General features: G+C 48.9%; 1 protein-coding gene across 1 annotated transcript in view; it reads left to right on the top strand.

Annotated features, from left to right (window-relative positions):
• Positions 1 to 13,720, top strand: part of plxna4 (plexin A4) — a 291,711-nt gene that overhangs the window by 215,333 nt on the left and 62,658 nt on the right. Inside the window, exons 13-19 of the mRNA XM_064342636.1 lie at positions 6,643 to 6,794; positions 7,728 to 7,845; positions 8,668 to 8,804; positions 9,348 to 9,515; positions 9,616 to 9,709; positions 12,726 to 12,965; positions 13,211 to 13,357. Of these exons, the coding sequence (XP_064198706.1) occupies positions 6,643 to 6,794; positions 7,728 to 7,845; positions 8,668 to 8,804; positions 9,348 to 9,515; positions 9,616 to 9,709; positions 12,726 to 12,965; positions 13,211 to 13,357 (1,056 nt within the window). The remainder of the gene's footprint in view (positions 1 to 6,642; positions 6,795 to 7,727; positions 7,846 to 8,667; positions 8,805 to 9,347; positions 9,516 to 9,615; positions 9,710 to 12,725; positions 12,966 to 13,210; positions 13,358 to 13,720) is intronic.

The following is a 13,720-nucleotide window of genomic DNA, read 5'->3' as shown; positions in this document are numbered from 1 at the left end:
GCCATCATAAGTGGGAAAGGCTCCTGAATGTCTTTAGTATATGTCCAGATGTGAAGTATAAACCCGGTCCATTGTTATTATTTAGCTGTAACCCATGTTATGGGTGGCTGATAGGCAAGTAAAGGGTTAATGTACATTCACTTCGACACAGATGTGATGGTCAGTCTTTACATATGCAGTACATCCAGTAGGTTTAGCTCTGCGTGTGAGGGTTAGGCTGCCGAAACCTCTGCACGCCTGAAATCGCTCATCCCTAGCTGTCCTGACGTCATCCCGGCGTCGTCATGGTTTCTGGGACCGGGCTTAGGATGAGCGTCTTTGAAGGTGTGGGAATCCCTCCTGTGAGCTGTCGAGGAAACGGCCCGACACAGGAGGCTTTTCTCCCTCCCGTCAGAGGGGATGACAGGCGGCGAGGAGGTGTGGATAGAAAGGGGATAGAAGGATGAAGAGGGAGCGTCCCTCCCTAGCGGGGGCGGATCAGGCTGGCGGATCGCGGGGATGACACCGCGGCCATGTGACGTGGGCAACGGGGCCGACCAAACCCGGCCGGACGTCCCCGCGCCACCGGACGATTCGTGTTCCGCGACCGAGCTTCTCCCAATTTCAGGTTTCCGTGCGCCTGAAACATAAGGACCCTTCCGCTCTGTCGCTTCCCCCTTTTGTTTTTTCCTTTTCGTGGTGTGAAGCCCTGAGGTCCCGATGCGTTCTGGTGCGCTCCGCTACGGTGACGTTTGTCGGATGCGGAATCTTTTCTGGTGGAAGAAGCGTGCGAGTGATTAAGCATTTTCCTCCAACAACCGTCAATTAGCCTGTCAGAGTCACCAATCTAATCAGCGCACGTCCTCTGATGGGGAGAGATGCTCACCGCCATCACAGACTGCCGTTCAACACTGAGGGAGGAAGCCACAATGTAGTCCAGGATGTAGTCTCTCTCTCTCTCTCTCTCTCTCTCTTTCTCTCTCTCTCTCTCGCTCTGTCTCTCTCTTTATCTCTCTCTTTTGAGAAATCAGGGATTAAATCAGGGATTTTTTCCCGAGCGATATTGGTTCTCTCCAGCAGCTATGCCATGGCTCCCCCCCCTCAGACTGAAGCTCTGCTATCTCACTATCTTTGCTCTCTCCAGTGGAGAAAGTGCTGGGAGGCTGCTGTTGTGATCAATACCCAACCAGTCTGACCAATCACCAATCAGGATCTTTATATGAGTTGTGTGCTTTGCTGTCGTCTCACAACTTTGCACCATCAGAGTAGGTATTGATCAGGGGTGACACGTCCCCCCATAGCTTCCAGTACATGGTGTGGGCTCATCATGAGATGATTAAGGCTCTCGTCTGATTGGGCTGATCAGCTAATTTGGGAGACGTTCTGCCCAGTCACACCCAATTTCTCCTCCACGAATGTATTGAAGAATTGAAGATAGCAATGCAGCACGTTAGCAATGCAGCACTCTTGCAAGGCAGCACGCTAGCCTATAGCAGCATGCTAGCAATGCAGCACTCTTGCAAGGCAGCACACTAGCCTATAGCAGCATGCTAGCAATGCAGCACTCTTGCAAGGCAGAACGCTAGCAATGCAGCACGCTAGCATGTCTGAATGCGGCTATAGGTTCGGCCCAAATAATACCCCCTTACGCCCTTTTTACCGCGCTCCTCACCCCAGCCAGAGTCTTTCCTAAACCGTCCCCCGTCCCTGGACGTGGTGGAGAGGAGCGGCCATGCGAATCCCTAAAGTTTGGGGGCGGGGCGGGGGGGGGGGTTTGGCAGAGATGGATAAGGCGGCGGATTTAGCCTGCCGCGAAGCCGTCCCGCGGGGCCTCTCCGGATTCCACACCCATTCATCCAGCGGTGACAGCGAGGCCGTGGCGGGCTCCGGAGGGCCCCGGTGAGTCAGCCGCTTCCCCGGCGTGCGCCGGCGCACCGGCGCCACGGCAACGCGTTAACCGCCTCGCTGCCGTCCAATCCGCTGCCTCCCCGCGGACATTCCCTTCGTGTTCGTCCGGAGTGACAGAACGCCTCACACGTGAGAGAAGGTCATCCTGGTCTCAAGTATCTGCCAGCAAAACAAACGGGAACAGATTTTGCATTTTGATTCGTGGTCGTTTATTGTTCATCAGCCAATCAGACGGGTTTAGGCTCTTCCTCGTTGCGAGGGGATCGATTCGTACGGGGACGGCGATCCCTGGAGGGGCCGCGACACAACGGGGTCTCGTGGAAGCTTATCGGCGAGAGCCGCCACCTTCGCGCTCGATGTCCGGGCGAGCGAGCGAGCGAGCGCACGGGTGTCACATTCGGAGAGGAACAGAAAGGTTGTCTCTCTTGGGGCGACGGTGTTGCTCTGCTGCGAGGAGCTGGTTTTGAGGTGTGAGGTTTTAATGAGTCTCAGTTCATCTCTCTCTCTATCTCTCCCTCCCTCTCTCTATCTTCTCTCTCTTTCTCTCTCTCTCTCGCATGCTGTGGCGGAGTCCAGCCCTCCTGCGGGTCCGGGGGGGGGGGGGGAGAGCTACGCCGCTAGTTCGGCTGAGATGAATGTTTGATAGCGCTTTTCTCTGCGCTTTTCTCTGCGCTGCCCCCCGTTCGTTTTTCTCGAGGAGCGGAAGCAGTTGGAGAGGCCCCTAATTTATCGAGACCAATTTCCCCCCCTTTTTCTCGGACACCCTGCTGAATGAAGAGAGTTCAGTCGCACAACAAGCGCAACTCCCCACCATGAGAGACTTTGGGTCTAGGAGTGCCATTATCATTATTTTGTTGATTTGAGCTTGATAGTATAGTAGTAAGTATCAACCAAAATAAACGCATTCTCTCTCTTTCCCATTTACGGCAGTGGAGCTGAATGAGCTCAGTAATGGACTTTTTGTGTTGTTTATACTCTTGCTGTTTTGAGGGAATTGACACTCACAGATGCTCAGTGAAGCATTTGATGTCAAATTTCATTTGTAGTTTTGGTTATGGTCCTTGCTGAGATAGCTGCTTTGTTAAATCTAATCAAATTTGTTTTATTTGCTTTCATGAAATGTCTCCTGGGTTGTTTCCAGAAATGGAATTAGACTGTTTTACACACCCAGGGTTTGTTTAAATTTCTTAAAGGACATTTTCCAGATGATTTATGATCAATTACCTCTAATATATTAAATATGTTATATTTGTGTACAGCATACAGTGTTACATGCTTATTTTAGCCCAGTGGTTATCTCATTTCAGGTAAAATATATGTGTAACAAATAACTTTCAGGGCGTCTATGTGTGCGTGTGTGTGCATGCATGCATGTCTGTGTGCATGTGTGTGTGTGTGTGTGTGTGTCTGTTTTGTGTGTGTTTACCTGTGTGTGTGTGTGTGTGTGTGTATCTGTTTTGTGTGTGTGTGTGTTTGCATAACCCAGACAGCTCCTGCGTGCTCGCACATGAATACTTGTAAACACTTGAGTGGGCAAGGTCTTAATAGGTGTTCACAAAGCCCGTAAAGCCAGAGACTGGTGTGACAGCTCTCAGGTGAAAGGGAGGGTGTGTGACATGCTGCAGTCATCTGTTTTCATCTGAGCAAATGGAAGATAAGTCTCAACCTGTTGTAGCGATGCGGAGCGTTTTCCCCTCTGCTGAGTCTGTGTCACCGTGACTACAGAAAAGGCATGTTTTTCTATTAGGTGAATGTGTCCTCTATGACTCATCATCAAGTGGAGAGCCCACCCTGATTTTGGTGCTAAGCAGTGTGTGATTATACAGCTCTGCCCCTGGTATTCCATCACCAAAAGACAGTCTGCGCCTGGTTTAAAATCTTAAAACCCACAAACTTGTGGTGTCTGAATGAGCGCAAAGCTCTTGATCCCGGGTTAGTTGTCGTACGAATCAAAAGGCTTCTCAGCGATGAGAACAGGGCCCGTACTGTAGAGTGAGCCTCTGCTTTTTCACACGGGTCCTGGCCATCCCTCAAAGGGAGTGGTGAGTGCCCGCATATCTTATAATGCTGCGGCAGATATGTGAACGTTAAACCGCAGCTCACAGCGAAGGGAAAGGGTGAGAGGGCCACCTGGTTTCAAAAAGCGGCTCAACGTTCAAATGCTGGGCAACTGTAACCTGGGCCAGAAACCGTCCCCGTTCTCCTCCAATCAGAGGAGCGCGTGACAACGTCCGTTCTCCCAATCAGAGAGTGTGACAGAACCGTCCCGTTCTCCTCCAATCAGAGAGTGCTCCGGAAACGTCCCCTTCTCCTCCAATCAGAGGAGCGCGCCACAGAAACCGTCCCCCTTCTCCTCCAATCAGAGGAGCGCGTCACAGAACCGCATCACACGCCGCAGTGGCCTCTGACACATTCCCTGCCCGTGGGGGAGTACTGCGTGAGTGAAAACCAGCCATAAATCCCTACCTTGGGGTTAACCTCCATATACGGCGACAGCTGCAAATTTCATATGCGAATAAACCCCATAATTGAGCAAAAAATCGAATTTAAAAAAAAGCACACACAGTATGGTCACACATTAGCTGGTGAGTGTTGATTAGGTAGCTAATAGATTTTGAGAAAAGGTTTTCAGTCCTCTGGAGACTGATATAGTGGGTCCTCGTCGACTCCGTGCCGAACTGAAGCTGTTAAGTTTAGGTTTATATTTATAGACGGTCATGCAATCATTTGAATTTCGCTATTTCTGTTTCTGAGCGTAGGCACGTTTTTTTTCTCGATTCAGAAGGCGCCGGTGAAATCAGCGGAGGTGATGACAGGCAGTGGTGACCTTATCGCTGGAGAAGTAATGGATCCTTTAAAGAGGCTAAACTTGGCTGCTGTGAAGCTTCATTCTAATAACATCACCTTTACCTTTGTGTGTGACCAAATGTAAATGTTTCGCTGGCTTTTTTCTAACGTTATAAGGCCTGGCAGAACACGCCAGTCTGTCTCAAGGATAGCTCCAAATACAATGTCTCAATAGACATTTCAATAATATCAGGGCCGGCCCCTGGCATAAACACTCTATGTGGTTGTTTAGGGCCACAACCGCAAGGGGGGGCCACACGATCCAATGTTTTTTTAAGGTAAATAACATTATTTTTGTTATTACGTCATTCATCTGCTATTGCAAAAGTAGCGGTATGATCCGACAGCACCACCCCACCCCCCCGAGGATTGTTTAGGGCCACCGAAATCCTAGGGCCAGCCCTGAATAATATCTAAATGGATGGTAAATGGACTGCATTTATATAGCGCTTTTATCCAAAGCACTTTACAATTGATGCCTCTCATTCACCAGAGCAGTTAGGGGTTAGGTGTCTTGCTCAGGGAAACTTCAACACGCCCAGGGCGGGGATCGAACCGGCAACCCTCCGACTGCCAGGCGACCGCTCTTACCTCCTGAGCTATGTCGCCCCAACATCTATGTGTGTTTAAGCTGAGGAATCTCACAGTGTTGGATTTTCGGTTACTAATATGAACGCCGGGTTGTTGTTGTGGTGGCGTGTTGCCGAAGCGCTCAAACCAATCTGCGCCCCTCCGGTATCAGACCGGTGCGATCGCGGTGTTTTTCTGGGCTGCCTTTAAAGAGCCGGGTCTCGTCACCCCCCGGTCGGCTCGGCGCCCGGTGATTTGGGCCTGATCCGATTTATCTCCGCCCGCTCAGAGAGGTCGCGGTGCGTGCGCTAAACGGGAGTTAATCAGTTTTGGGGGCCGCACCGCCGAGAACAGTCATTAATACACACTGTGATAAAAACCGCACTTTCGAGATTACAATGCGCCTCGTTATGTACAATGCAACCTCTTTAAGCAAATTCTGTTAAATTCAATTAACATTACTTATTGAGTGATATTTTTTTTTTTTTTTTTTTTGTTCCATTATTTGAAATCCAGCAATGTGCACACACTCACTAAGCTCAAAGCTAGGTCTTATTAATCATGTCATCAGTGGGCTCTTAAATAGGAGGGCTGCATGGGAAAGATGGAGCACATTAACACCTTCTAATCCTCCTGCAAAACCTAGAAAAACATTGGCACAGTCATCCTGTCACACTGCAGTGGCGCTTTCCTGGAGGAACAATTGCGAAAGCAGTAGGCAGACATGAGATAAACAGGAACGCACTTGGTAGCTGTCGAAACTGAAATCGTCTGCATTAGAACCACAGAGCATTTGTGAGCACTCCTTTGTGAGATCAGCGCAAGTCTTTCCATAAATGCATTTACACACCTCTCCTGTTTCCTCACCCATATCATATGCATAGCTGTCAGGTTAGCTGTGTAGTGGCATTTCAGAATACCGACTGTTGGTTTGTTTTTTATTTACTTTACACTTATTGATTACAAATGGCATTTTGTGCCTTCTTGGTGATGTTGCACTTTTGCATTATAGCACTGATGTTCTCCGCCTCTGTAAACCACTCTGGATGAGAGTGTCTGCTAAGCGATTGTGATGTAATAAATGTTCACGGCTTCCATTTTGGCTCATGCCAGATCACTGGATGAGAGTGCCTGCTAAGCGATTGTGATGTAATGAATATTCACGGCTTCCATTTTGGCTCATGCCAGATCACTGGATGAGAGTGTCTGCTAAGCGATTGTGATGTAATGAATGTTCACGGCTTCCATTTTGGCTCATGCCAGATCACTGGATGAGAGTGTCTGCTAAGCGATTGTGATGTAATAAGTGTTCACGGCTTCCATTTTGGCTCATGCCAGATCACGCCGCTTCGTGGACCTCGGGAGGGCGGGACGTTGGTGACCATCCGGGGCGAGAACCTGGGCTTGGAGTTTTGGGAGATCCAGGGTCGCGTGAAGGTCGCCGATGTGGACTGCACACCCGTGCCAGGAGGCTACATCCCTGCTGAGCAGTAAGTAGCTTGTGTGGCTATAACCCTAAAACACCGCCAAGGTGCGGTCATGCTATGAACGGGACACAACCAGGAACTGGTTATGCTACAAAACGCAAGACAGGATGTGGTCACATTGTGAAAAGGACGCACGTGATCACACTCCACAATAATAACACGACCGTTTACGTTCTGCTATACTTGTTTCTGTTATTGAGCAGTTTATCTATGGGCTCGTCCATGTAAATATGATGAGCTGAACAGTACACCGAAAACACTTATTGGACCAGGCTGAAGCACAGCTTCATCTGGGTCAGCAACTGCCAGCTATTTCTCATGAGCCAATCCTCCCTGTGTGTAGCAACAGGGTTTCTGCTGTGGAAAGGGCTTTATGTGAAAACGCCTAATCTCCTTCTTTCGCTCTAAATTGTAATACATTATTTCAAGGTTTTGTGTGGTAGCGTGCCGTCCGTTCATGGGAAATCCTCATTAATATACATGTGACCTCCGGAATAAGCTGTTTCTGTGATGAGCTGCTTCAGCGCCCCTGGTAAAATAGTTCTCCCAGCATTTTTACGGCTAGTAGCTTTAGCGATAAGCTTCTTAAAACATTTTGTGATAATTCTGTATCTGACACCTGTCAAAAGACCCGGATTAGAACTTGTTTTAACCTTTTCACCTTTTCAGCTTTTGCCTTTACATTCGTAATTACGAACGAGAATGGAGCAACGATAAGACAGAATCTTACCGAACAGATTTGTGCATGTTTTAAATGTAGTTTCCTTTATGATTCGGGGATTGTGTGCGAGACGCAGCATCTGTGAGCTTGTTTGCGTTTGAGTCTGTGGGACTGTGCATAAAAGGCGTATGTAAATAAGTGTGTATTTGTCTGTGTCTGCAGGATTGTGTGTGAAATGCGTGTATTAATAAGTGTGTATTTGTCTGTGTCTGCAGGATTGTGTGTGAGATGGGCAAGGCTGAGAGGAGCCAGTATGCGGGCAACGTGCAGGTGTGTGTGGGGGAGTGCAGGCCGGAGTTCATGGCCACCTCATACAAGTACTACTATTTCGTGGTGAGTAACACCTTTTACTTGCTCACGACACTGACATCACGAAACGTCGATTAAAATTGGAAACCGTTAATAAGCTGCCATCACAACACGGATTAAACAGTACTCTGCGAGCACACACAAGCAGAAATCAGAATTCGGGTATTTTTAAAAAAAATAATGAACTGCCGACGAGCCACAACAGCAATCAGAACGCGTATAACGGGACTGCGCAAGCAGACGACCGGCACGCAGATAAAACAGGACTGTTTTAAATCAGAGGACGTGACAGATGGGGGCGGACGGCGGGAGCTGAACGCTTTTACAGTCGCGCTCGACATGAACAGTGGCGAGCGTCCCAGGACAGCTCAGTAAATTCAGCGCGGCCGGGTAGTTATGAGCCCAGAACTGGGGGGGGGGGGCTGCCAGGTCTCCATCAGGAGTCTGCAGCGAAAGTGCTTCTGGGGGGTTGCCGTAAAGTCAGGTTTTACAACTCAAACTATTATCGTGACTACCGAGTCAGGGATGAGCTGACCTCTGCAGCAGCACATAAATAAGCACGCCAAAAACCGTTTGCCCTCCGCGCTTGTGCTTCGCGCAATCCGCATTTTCCAGCTTTTTTGTCCTGTTTTTGACTTTCGGCTATTTACTTTGCAGTTCAGTCCTCTGATCTGCGGCTAGTGCACAGTCACGATAAGGAATTCAATGCGGATTAGATTAAAAGAGACGGAACATGGCTTCCTCAAGCAGAGACGACAAATGACCGGCTTGCTGGCTTTTGCCAATACATGTGTATTAATCGGTGTTCCCAATCAGAAGTATTGATCGAGCTCTGACGTTGGACAGGTCCCCAAACTGCTTCACCTGAAGCCCAGTCGGGGGCCCGTTTCTGGGGGGACCATCGTCAACATCACCGGTAGCAACCTGGACGCCGGCAGCAACGTGTCCATAATGTTTAAGGATCAGAACTGCACCTACCACAGGTAAGACCGCACGACCGGCCCCTTTCCGCCATCTCCCCGGAGCAGATCACGTATCCCAGCTTCCTTCATGTGGTCACACACTGACCCTGAACTGATCAATAGTGACATTAAGACTCAGAAGTGTTTCTGATCCAAAATCAATAACACCAGTGACAATCGCACCACGTCACTGATTTATAAACCCGAAAAGAAGTGCCGCATTTGAACGTGTGTCGCACGGTAACATTCACTATCCAGTGGCCGATATTAATTCAGAGTGTCTTATGCACTGCTTGGTCTTGTTATCTTTTTTTAATGACTTGCAAGTATCATAAGATTACATGAGATTACATCATTTGAAGGGTGGCTGATGCATTAGTGACAAATTTTCAATAACTTTTGTGTGAGTAGTTCAGTCTGTACTAGCGGTCTTCTTGATTGTGATATATAAGTGCTATAGAAATGGCAGCCGTTATTATTGGAGGCAGCAGTTAGCGTAGAGAAAGGGTTCACGCTGTACTTGGAGAGGCTTTGACGAGTTTTCCCTCCACTCCTTCCCCACAGGAGGGGGGGCCAGTGGATCACCTGCCGGTCCCACGCCTCCTTGCACGGCTACGGAAACGTGAGCGTGTCGGTCCGAGTGGACAAGGCCCACCTGCAGAAGGACCTGCGCTTCGAGTACGTGGAGGACCCCGCCATCCTCAAGCTCGAGCCCGAGTGGAGCATCTTCAGGTAGGCTGACCCTCCGGCCAATCGAAATCCAGAGACGCGGGAGGCTATCACGCCACAGCCAGTTAAATCGCACGTTATTGTCTGTCTCTCATCCCTGCAGTGGCCACACCCCGGTGACGGTGACAGGCACCAACCTGGACATCATTCAGAACCCGCAGATCAGAGCCAAGTACAACGGACGGGAGGCAGTCAACGTAAGTCTGGCTCAGCTGGAGCTTCTCCACTGGAGGACAGGCTCCGATAGAGAAACTTTCCCAAATACGAACGACAGGTCCGACTTAGGGCAGGGACCATGAGATATTGCTCTCATTTCAAGCTAAATGGTCCCGTGTAGAACTGGCTCATGTACGTGCTCTCTGTGGTCAACCTAACAGGGCCTATGTGGAACCGATATAGATAGATTAGCTTATTTGGGTTATGGTAACATGCCAATCATAAAAATGATGAGGTTTTCAGGTTAAATTAACATGACAAGAGCTGTCCCATAGAGTGACTTACTCTAGGCAAACCGAGAGGGCCTGTGTACAGCTGGTCCACAGGGTAATCTGCTCGGGTCACATTACCATGGCAACATATAACTGGCCCAAAATGTGACTTTGGTGATGCTGACAGGGTCTAGTGCCGGACTGAGGGCTGGCTCGCTCACTCAGAGGGGCCTCCCCTGGCCTCTCCTGACAGAGGCGGCACTGTTCTCCGTTCCCCCGAAAAGCAACCCGGGGCTCAGGGAAAACGTTTCCAGGGAGAAGTCTCACGTTTCAGCTTTTGAAAAGTCACGGGAGCGTGGCTCGGGGAGCGCACAGAGAGCGATCCGAGATCTGAGGCGGATCGAAAGGCCTCGGACAAAAGGCGGTAACGTTATCTCCGATCGTAGACGCCGTTACGCACACCACCTGGCCTTTGATTCGGTTTGGTTCGGCCTGGTTTTGTTGCTGGAGGTACGGACCTCCTCCTCCTTCAAATGGGCTTTGAATTGAATCAGCGCTCCGGTAAGCCAATCCGCGACACGCCCCGTTTCCCATGTCGGTCTCTGTCTCGGCGAAGCAATCTAATAAACGGCGAAACCCATTCGTTAAAAACGAGGCTTGACTTTGAGGAACCTTGATATCGCGAGTGCATTCGAAGCTCCGCAAAAAAAAAAACGCAATCGCATCTCCCTCACCTTGGCCGTCCGAGCTGCACTTTTAAAAATATTTTTCTACTTATTTTTATATTACAAACCTGCGGTATGATGTACAGGCTAGCCAGTGATGTCGCTGCAAATTTGCCATTCTTGACACAGTGACATCACGAAGAGCCAATTAAAGTGACAGGTGGTGTGGGCGCCGAAGGAGATTGTCTGAGCGCGGCACTGCGGTGCATCGCAGGCTCAAAACGTCCTGTCAAGCCTTCGTGAAAAGCATCGAAATGCCCCCCCGCCCCCCCTCCCTAGCTCGCCTCTTCAAACTGATTTTGATGCCGCCTCCAGGGGGGTCGAAGGTCGTGAGTGTACTTTGACTGAAAGGTAAATAGAGAAAATGGAAACGTTCAGACCTTGGAGACAAATTAAGGTGAACTTGGATATTTAATGCGCAGCGAAGGTGAATGAAAATGCAGTGGATACTTCCCCAGTGAAGGTGAACTCAAACAATTATCTCTCGGTCAGTGTCAGCTCCGATCGTTTGTTATCTAACGGCCATCTTTGATGATGATTATCAAACAGTGAAGCTGGAATTGAAGTCATTTTCACTAAGCAAACACTGTCGCTGATTGTGAAGGGATTTACCAGTGAAGGTTACTTAGATTCTTATCTCAAAGTGAATGGGGAGCTCACAGTTATCACTCAGTGAAGGTGAACTTAAGCTGCAGTACTTCTGTCTGTAGTGAATGTGAACTCAGACTGTCATCTCATTGTGATTGTGATGTCAGATTAAAGCACAGAGAAAGTTCATTTGTAATTGTTATGACTTAGAAAATGTAAAGTCTGCTAGATCTTTATTTTTGCTGGTGGTGAGAGAGCACAGTAAATTAGAAAAGTGAACTTATAGACTGCAATCAGACTGCAATGCACATCTGATTAAGAAAATCAGCCATGATTTCTATAGCCAGGCTCACAGAACCAGTAACACTGGTAATGAGTTCTAGCATCTACTGTACTGAGAGCATACTGTAAAGCTTCTGTTTAATGGGGAGTCTCTAACCAGAGACTTTTAATATCCGGGAACAAAAACATAAAAATGAAAATAAAATCCCATCTCAAATAATCGGCAGTGGAGAAAATACATCACCGTGGTAACAGGCAAGCAGTTCATTTCCCACACCAGTGCCGCAGCTATCACGATAGCTAGCTTACAGAAGAAAACTGAGACGTTTTGGCACTGAATACAAATGAGATTTTATCGAGCGTGCTGAGACATTTCGTGCCAAGCACCAGTGGGGCACTTTTGAGGAAAACCCCGAGCAAGCGCGTGGCAGGAAGGGGCAAAAAGGAAAACTGACTGAATACTTCACAGACATCTGTGAAGTATGCACCTTGTGAAAATTGAGGCCACTCAGTAGCACAACCGGCATGTGTGAGATGCCTATGCTAATCCTGGGCTGGTGATCGTATTAAATTGCTTATTCGATTGCATTCAAACAAATGTATTCTTAGGTACTCCTACTCTTTAATCATATTGATCACCTAATTTAAAAAGTTGTCTTGCGTGACAGTGAAAAAAGTACTGAGGGACTCACATGTGATCTGTGTAATTAAACATCCGGGCTGCCAATTTTCATTTTACAGTAATATAGTCATAGTACTACAGTCCAATACCCTGACAGAAACTTTTTTTAACCTGATCTGTATAGTGATGAATGAGGATTTTTCACGTCCATGTAAAGGTGCTTGAATATTGCGTTAGGGTTGAAGGAGTCTAGATGCAATCTAGAGATGTGTGTCTTTCGGCCCATGTCGAAATTACATTACATTACATTGCAGGCATTTAGCAGACGCTCTTATCCAGAGCGACGTACAACAAGTGCATTAGTTCAAGGTGCAGAGGTGCAAAAGAAACACACTAGAGTGAAGTGAAGATCGTAGTGCCAGAAGTGACCACATAGATCAGGACTCCAATGCGGTCAGTGTCTCCGGTCACATGGGAAGCGTGGAGGACCAGCTGACCCGACCACAGCACTTTGAGGTTCAGGTCGGGGCCGTCTCCCTGACCGCGCCCCGTTTTTGGTGTTTCGCAGAAATGCCGGGTCCTCAGCCCCACCGCCATGCTGTGCCAGGCCCCCGCCCTGCCCGTCAGCCTGAGCAGGCAGAAGGAGGTGCCGGAGCGCCCCGACGAGTTCGGCTTCGTCCTGGACGACGTCCAGTCCGTGCTGGCCCTCAACACCACCAACTTCGTGTATTACCCCAACCCCGTTTTCGAACAGCTGAGTGTGTCTGGAGTTCTGGAGCTGAAGCCAGGCTCACCAATAATACTGAAGGTATCAGAATGACTGACTGGCTGGGGCAGCATGCCCAGCTGAGCTGTAAGCTGCTTATTATCGACTGAGTTACTAACATTCTGAGCAGACAGAACATAAGAACTTTTGTTCTTATGTCGGTGCACATTTATGTTTTTTATTCAGTCGATTTGCAGGCTATTACACGTGCCAGAATCTGGATTCATGACAGTTAATATTTTTTGAAGGTTAAATGTTAGATTGTTTTTTTTTTTCCTTGCTTTAAGGGCAGGAACTTCCTCCCTCCTACCCCCGGGGGCAACGGCAAGCTGAACTTCAGCGTCCTGATTGGAGAGAAGCCCTGCACGCTAACGGTCTCTGACACACAGCTCCTGTGCGAGTCGCCCAACCTCACGGGGCGACACAAGGTCCTGGTGAGTGAGAACGGCATCGTGGGAGAAATCCGTCCATCCCTCATCTATACCCACTCGTCCTGGGCAGGGTCGCCGGGGGTGCTGGAGCCTATCCCAGAATCCATTTTACGAGAGGCAGAAATACCTTCTGGACAGGTCGAAAATCTATCACAGGGAACACACACACACCATTCACTCACATATTCACACCTATGGGCCAGAGTTTCCAATTATCCTACCTGCATGTCTTTGGACTGTGGGAGGAAACCAGAGTACCTGGAGGAAACCCATGCGGACACAGGGAGAACATGCAAACTCCACACAGAAAGGACCAGGGTCCTCCTTGCTGTGAGGTGACAGTGCTGCCGACTGCACCACCGTGCC

The sequence above is a fragment of the Anguilla rostrata genome, chromosome 7 (assembly GCF_018555375.3).
Source record: "Anguilla rostrata isolate EN2019 chromosome 7, ASM1855537v3, whole genome shotgun sequence".
In the NCBI taxonomy this organism is placed as follows: Eukaryota; Metazoa; Chordata; class Actinopteri; order Anguilliformes; family Anguillidae; genus Anguilla; species Anguilla rostrata.
Note: the sequence above shows the minus strand (reverse complement) of the source record. Positions and strands in the feature narration are given on the sequence as shown.